Below are 7,657 nucleotides of genomic sequence, written 5' to 3'. Positions count from 1 at the left end.
TGGGTTGATGGATCTTTAAAAGCATAGTAACTATATAATCAAAAATAACTGAAATATGTGTCTTTACATCTTGTAGATCTTGCTACTGTAGTTGGCTATTTGGTCGTTAGCCGTCCATTTTTAAACTTATCTCATCCTCGTCATCAGAATAGTAGCCACGCAGAACTTCTGGAGGTTGGTAATAAGCTTCAGAGAGAAGTTATAATGGGAAGACATATATTTTGTTAGTTCACTCATGAGCAAACTTGTATATATATTTTTAACTTTCAGGATTACTATCAGAGTGGAAGAATGTTGCTGAGAATGTCTCAAGCTCTTGGCAGGATAGTTTTGGCAGGTCGTGAAATGACACGACTGGCTGGGTAAGGCTGATAGATAATGCATACAATTGCCCATCTTAATAAAATAAGCTATAATTTATCCTCCTTGTCGGCAACCAAAATTTGTTGTCATTTCCAAAATCCAGTCACTTCTCCATTTCTGCGAGGTTACTGCTATTTGATAGCACAATATTCTTCTGAGCTCAGCCTCTTTCAGTCTCTAATTCAGTACAATTGTATTTAAAATAATATTGCAAAAAAACTTAAATACATGACTTTTGTAATATATTAACAAGGCTTAGATGAGCCTTATATATATGGGAGTATGCCCCATTTGGCCCAATGGGGCTTGTGAGTAAATATAGATAGGATTCTGTCATCAGTGGCTCTTTCTTGAGTTGGAGTTTCAGTGCTGCTTATTGAACTCAGTGAAGCAGTTGTATTACCTTATGCCACGTTGAGGAAAGATGTTTTACTACTGTGAGCACAATCGGTTGGGATGCCTGTAACCCTCCAAACCTGCAGTATTATGACCATCCTTTGCAGCATAGGATGAGTATGGGCGTGCCGGTATCTTTGCATTCATCTTGCCCTGCAAAACAGCTCAATAACAGTGTTAGCTATTGTGACCTCTGAAAAATGGCAAGTCCAGTGCTTGCTGTACCATCTACGAGAGTGGATGGCTTCCAGCTCTAACACAGGGCATGTGTGCAAGGTTGAATCTAGTGTTCTGAGTAATTCTATGGCTATCTTGATAGTGTCTAGCTATGCATATATAACTTATCTGTGTTAGTATGCTTTCCGTTTTAGCAAGTTGAAATATTTAATTGTTTTTCTCTGCAACTTTAGTTTTGACTTTACTCTTGTAGTTTCACAGCTCGGATTACAGAATTAATGCAAGTTTTGAAGGAGTTAAACAGTGGCAAATACCAGCGGACCATGTTATCACAAGAAAAGGGTAATTGACAAACTGATACAGACGTTTAATTCACGGGAATGCTTATCTACTTTCTAATGTATGCATCTGTGTTTGTTTTAAATTTAAGATGCAAATCTAGAACAAGTGGTCCCACTGATTCCTGGCGCTGGACGAATTGTCATTGCAGATAACATTATCAAGTATGTAAAGATCCTTGTACCGTATTATGCCTGTCTTCCTGGCCTCAGCACCACATTCCCATACTTCATATTTTATGCATTTATTAATATTTATGTAACATATTTCTCTGAATGTCACCAGGCTGATCTATAACAATTCAAATAAAAATATTTGCAGATGCCTGAAACTGTGGATATTAGCGAACACTACATTTGCAGGGTTCAGGGACACAGGACCCCCACAAAAGTGCAAACCCCACAAAAAATTTTAGGGAAAACCTGCAAATACCTTTTGGGGGAAACTGCGATTATCTCTAGAGTCTTTGTGCCCACTAAGAGACAAAACATGTGAGTCTGGCTAGTACAAAGGCAAAGAGCTTGGTGTTGCCAAACAGAGTGCATAGTTCCCTAGAGAAATTAGTGTTTTTTCTGTGGAGATATTTGTGGTTTTTCCATTTTCATGGGGTCCTGTGCCCCAACCCCTGCAAATGTGGAGGGCCAATGGTCAACCTTGGCTAAGTGGAACTGCAGTAACTGAAACAGTGGATATAGGGGTCCTGCTGTATATGAAGATAGTAAAACTACTACTCATTCTGCAACCAAGGATTGAGGATTGGGAGAAACTTACTTATATAGAGTTCTACTTGAATAGATTTCCTCTCCAGGAGTTGCTATGGATTATTGGGAATGGGTTTATAGGTTCAGCTCTTCTCTGCATCCTTTATTGCTTCATATGAGTAAGACTCTGAAGGGAGACATGTGTAACAAGGGATTTCAGCATTCATTACTAGACAAACAGCAACAAAAATGCTAATCATATAAAAATTGTTTCACTGCAAATTTATCAGGAGTGAACTAGGGATTCAAATAGTGATTGAATTGTTGATTCCTGCAGTTTTCAGACAGGACATTTTGGAAGTCTTTCACTCATAGGGTTGCCATAAGTCAGAGAAGGTTTGGTGGCACGTAACAACAGCAGTTTTCATTCTGCCCAGAAATTCTCAAGCAATATGGGTCTTAGACTGGGATGGCAACAGGAAGTGTTGCAGCATTTTGGTTAAACTTAATTCCTTCTCATCTCAAGTTCTGTTTGCACATTATGGAAGGAAACTACCAAGGAGGAGCAGAGGCTAACCTACTCCTTGAGTGTTACTATTTCCATATTATCTGTTTCTGAGACTTTCATACATTTCCAATTCTCTAATTATAGAACATCATGTTCATTTTACAGTATCTGTTTTATGGTATAGCTGTGTCATGTTTTGTTGTGTAGTAGTAATTCAGTAAGCATATCCTCTTTGTAGTAATCATAGTATGTCCCTTTTCCTTGAAGGTTTGATCACGTTCCACTGGCAACACCGAATGGTGATATCCTACTTAAAGATCTCAACTTTGAGGTAAGTTGTGACATGCATTTCAATACTGAAACAAATTGTTTTGATTCAGTGCCTGCTTGTGAGGAAGAATATTTCCCACCTTGTCCTCCTTACAAGTTTTTCCAGGTTAGGTGACATTCCTACCCAACATGGCCGATGGTGGTGAAGGGGAGCATTGGGAGGGCGAATCATCCAAAACTGGGCAGAATGAAGTGGAGTGAGTGGAGTTCCTCCCAGCTTTGAATGATTCCTTCCCTTGCAAAGTATCCCAGCCTTCTTGTTTCAGAGAGGTATTTCAGAGGAAAGAGAAAACAGAAATAAAAAATGCCACGAGCCGCATTTCCTTCACTCAGACTTTGATCCAAACCATACTATCCAGTAACTATATATGAAATGCAGGCTAGCTCACCTGAAAGTGAGCCACTGTACATGCTGACTGGATTTCCACAAGTACTCTCACTATTGTGACTTGCCACGCATTCTAAACCTGAACAGGGGGCAGCATTCGTCAAATAACCCAATAAGAGTCTATGGTGTTTCAGCTGCTGTCATGTGAACCACATCAACATTTTCACATAGTAAATTTAAGTCAATTTATTCATTGATTTGGGACACAAAAATAGAGAGTGGACTACATGCAAACCTAGCAGCCTCTGTTAGCATGCAGGGTCACAATCCTATTATAACGACTAAGCTTCTAAACTTACTGGTTCACACTCATCCTTCACCTCCCCATCCTCCAGGCCTGCATTTTCATTCAACAACCTTTTTTGTCCATGTAGCAGCAGCATTTCAGAGGGGAGGGGAAGGAGGCTGGAAGGCCTCAGGATAAGCTGTCTTTTCCTGTATCCTCTCTTCCCCACCCATTGGAATGACCCCATTGCCCTCTCTCCAATTTTTTTTCCAAACCTTGGAGAGCAATTAATGCAATTTTTTCCATGCCATCTATTGAGGGGGGCAGCACTCCATTTCCCATTTCTGAGGACAGAACGGTAACTCTGACCTTGAATCTGGGAATCAGAAATATCCTTGTCCCCTCAGATGCTTTTCTGGGCCATAGGATTGCTTCCTTTTATTTTCACAGTATTTAAGCATACACTGCCTTGCCTTACATTCCAGGTACGATCTGGTGCAAATGTTCTGGTTTGCGGGCCAAATGGGTGTGGAAAAAGTTCACTCTTCCGTGTCCTTGGTGAGGTGAGTTAGCACAGGAGAAAGTTCTTTCCATAACAGCAACAACAAGAAAAGTACAACTATTACCTTAATCTCTCTTTTTCTTCTTTCAGTTGTGGCCTCTTTTTGGCGGCTGTCTAACTAAGCCGGAGAGAGGAAAATTATTCTATGTTCCCCAGGTAAAGCAAATCACCAAGCAATTAATATTTCTAGTTTTGATATGCACCAGAACTTCCTAATCCCTTTTAATGTAATTTCAGAGACCATATATGACCCTTGGAACTCTCAGAGACCAAGTAATTTATCCAGATACTGTAGAAGACCAGAGAAGGAAAGGAATCTCTGACCAGGTGACATACTTTTTTTTTTGGCCTTTCCATGTTTTTATAGGTTACCTTTTATAGCAAAATCGGGAAGGGTTAAGTTCACTATAAACTTAAATACAGAAATGATGTGATCTTCAGAAATGGCTGTAACCTCATGGCTTTTGTACTGCCTGTGATTCAGAATAGATATATTAGGTTTCTTCCGAGTAAAGCATATTTGGCTGAAACTAGTTGTTCATGCATTCAATCGTGTTGTAGTTGCAATATTGTTAATTGCCACTAGTTGACACTCTTGGAGTTGTGATCTGCTGTAATGCATGCTGAAGAGGAAAAACATTCAGCTGGCGAATGTGACAGGGCAGCAACTCTGTATATTCTGAGTCCTCATCCTGCATCAGGGATGCAATGTTAAACAGAAAAATACATGTTTCCCTGACTCTGCAAGGCAGATCACAAGCACTGGCGGCAGATACAGAATTGTCTGGCTGGTTCTTCATTCTGACTGCCATCCTTAACATCTATGCATATCTAAGTGGTTTGTTGTTTTACAACCAGTTGTTTGATTATGCTTAATCTCATGAGCTGCTATAAACAGCAATTTGGCCAGCAATTTGGAATTCTGCACCAGTATAAGGGTCTATTTGTAAAAGCTAAGTCTGAAAATTTATTCTAAATGCATTTCGACTTTGCCAGTTTTCCAGGGTGGGTATCCATTGCATCCACGTGGCAAACTTGGCAGGCACCTGTGAGGATATCTGCAGGAAAAAGAAGCCAGATTATAAATTTCCTGTCTCAGCAGTTGCTAGTGCTAAACATAAGGTGCATGGGTGGGATGGGGCAAGTCCCCAGCTTACATAAATTGTTTCCGTCTTCGGCACTTTTGACAAATGAATTTCTACCTGTTGCCTGACCTGTTGGTGGCATAGTGATTGCTGCTGCTAATCACAGAACCATAAAACTACAGAATTGGAAGGGGCCTGTGAGCCCATCAACTGCAATTTCCTGCTCTCTTAGTGCACCAACCCATAACTACACTTTACATTTCCTGGTTTCTGCTTTTATTTATAAAGGGAAGACAAGAAACAGTCTCATTGCCAGTTGTTGTTTCTCTAATTCGGGAGGCCAAGCTCAATAATGGTAGTTATCATTGCTGCCTGTCTCTGCTCAAGACCAAAAGGCAGGGGAGCAAACTGAAAGCCATAGAAGCGCAACACAAGTGGGATTGACTCTTATCAGGGAGGGGAAAGTGGTGGTTGGCTTTCCTCTTGGTAATGGATTAGGGTGGTGAACTACTTCCAGTAGCTGTTTGTTTTTGCTTGTGGAACAGCATAACTTACATCAGCTTTCAGTGCCATGGATAGAAGTCAAAATACTCACTTCTGTGAGTATTACTGTGTCTTGGTATTGCTTGTTACTGTGGTTACATGAGAAACAGTTCATGCTGAACTAAACCCTACTACGCACCTTTGGAGTGGGATATTACTTAAACTAGAAGTCTTTAAGTAACCAAGAAGTCATTAAAATGTTTGTTTATCTTATTTACAAAGTTATATACCACTCCATATTCCTGTCGGAGGTTGTTGGAGTAATGAATAATAAAGGATGAAACAAACACAATAATAAAAAAGCATGCTAAAAACAAGATCATTATAAGTGTATCCATATAACCATGGCTGGTTAGATTGGGAGGGCTTCTTGAACAAAAGGCTCAGAAAACAATAAAGTGATGGTGCTTGCCTGACTGGTAGGCTCTTCTCTGGGTGGATTTCAAATGGGCCAGGACAGGCCCTCTGATGACCTTGGGAACTGGGCAGCTTTGTAAGTGTGAAGCACTCACACCGGTATCCTGGTGTTGATCTATAGTTGCTCACTGCTTTGCTTGCAGGTGCTAAAGGAGTATTTAGATAATGTTCAGCTGGGGCCGATCCTTGAACGTGAAGGAGGCTGGGACAGTGTTCAAGACTGGATGGATGTTCTCAGTGGAGGAGAGAAACAGAGGATGGCGGTATGTGGTCTTCAAAGTCATTTCTAAATACCCTGAGGATAGACATAACGCTGTTGTGCAGTACTTAAATATAAGCAAAATGTTCAAAATGCTGCTATTGAGAACATTAAAGCGTGGGGCGGGGGGGAGTGAACTCATGCCTTACAGCTTTTTTTAAAGCTTTTTAAAAAGCATTTTTAAGCCTGAGAAGCTGTCTCACAGCAAATTATTTAAGGTGCCATCCTTTGAAAATTCAGATGGGAGAAAGACCTACAACTCCGAACTGGCATGCTGGGAATTTTAGGCCTTTTTTCTGGCTAAACTTGTGTAGGATTGCACTCTCATGAGAGTCTGATCGGTGACAGCTCTCCAGGGTCTGAGCAACTGAAAATCTGAAAATATTCTACACATAAATACTGTTAAAAGTACTGCTTTACTCCAGGGTTTCCTAGAATGCCTCATACAAGGATATGGACACTGATGTCCTCTTTAGAACACAATGACCATGAGATGAAATAAGATTCACATTACAGTAGCATAATTTGAATATTTCTTACATAATATGAATCATTTATGTGAACAATTTAAATTATTTTGTGTATGTGAAAGTCAGTGTAGGGTTGAAAAAGTCTTTACGAGCAGTGTGCCATGGTACCATGTGTTAGGCTATTTAACATTTGCTTTTGCTTTGCAGATGGCCAGGCTGTTTTACCATAAACCCCAGTTTGCAATTCTGGATGAATGTACCAGTGCCGTTAGCGTTGACGTAGAAGGTTATATCTATAGCCACTGCCGTAAGGTACGTATACCCGTGCTTGTTTTGCTGTTCAAAGCCCATTTCCTTTTACATTGTTCTAACTTTGGAAAGCAATGTGCACTTATATGCTACAGTACTAATCTTGTGTTTATGTATCTACATTGAGGAAGGCAGAATAAAGTACAGGCAACGTAAACCGTGCCCACAGTAAGAGAGAGACAGGATTGTCAGAGCAGTTCCCTTTTGCTTTCTGTAGGATGCTTGCAGGTACCTTCCTCTCCTCCTGGAAGGTTCTTCATTCCTGCAGAAACTTCCATGAATAGAGCTGGGGTGGGAGAGAAGAGTGCAGATTCTTCTTCCCTGTGCATACCCCTTCGGCTGTTCCTCATCCCAAGGGTTAGGCACTCTTTGAAGCAATGCAGGAGGTCTTGTAGTGACGGGAAGATGAATAGGGAGTTTGCAAAATCCCCTCCCTCCTCTCTTCTGGGACAAAGATCCTTTTGTGACTGGAGAGACACAGCTGGGTATGACTTTTTAATATATGTCTATGCATTGGCTACAGGTTCAAATTTTATATACACCCCTCACATTTTGTAAATATTTTATTATATCTTTTCACGTGA

The 7,657-nt window shown here is 40.5% G+C and overlaps 1 protein-coding gene across 1 annotated transcript in view; it reads left to right on the top strand.

Moving 5' to 3' along the window:
• ABCD3 (ATP binding cassette subfamily D member 3) overlaps positions 1-7,657 on the top strand; it is a 36,195-nt gene that overhangs the window by 23,614 nt on the left and 4,924 nt on the right. Inside the window, exons 12-21 of the mRNA XM_044432339.1 lie at positions 77-174; positions 271-362; positions 1,190-1,278; positions 1,367-1,439; positions 2,752-2,815; positions 3,914-3,991; positions 4,081-4,146; positions 4,228-4,317; positions 6,179-6,298; positions 6,972-7,076. Coding sequence (XP_044288274.1) covers positions 77-174; positions 271-362; positions 1,190-1,278; positions 1,367-1,439; positions 2,752-2,815; positions 3,914-3,991; positions 4,081-4,146; positions 4,228-4,317; positions 6,179-6,298; positions 6,972-7,076 — 875 coding nt within the window. The remainder of the gene's footprint in view (positions 1-76; positions 175-270; positions 363-1,189; positions 1,279-1,366; positions 1,440-2,751; positions 2,816-3,913; positions 3,992-4,080; positions 4,147-4,227; positions 4,318-6,178; positions 6,299-6,971; positions 7,077-7,657) is intronic.

This window comes from Varanus komodoensis, unplaced genomic scaffold (assembly GCF_004798865.1).
Source record: "Varanus komodoensis strain SLA01 unplaced genomic scaffold, ASM479886v1 scaffold24, whole genome shotgun sequence".
In the NCBI taxonomy this organism is placed as follows: domain Eukaryota; kingdom Metazoa; phylum Chordata; class Lepidosauria; order Squamata; family Varanidae; genus Varanus; species Varanus komodoensis.
The sequence above is the reverse complement of the archived record's forward strand: the minus strand, read 5'-3'. Positions and strand labels throughout refer to the sequence as shown.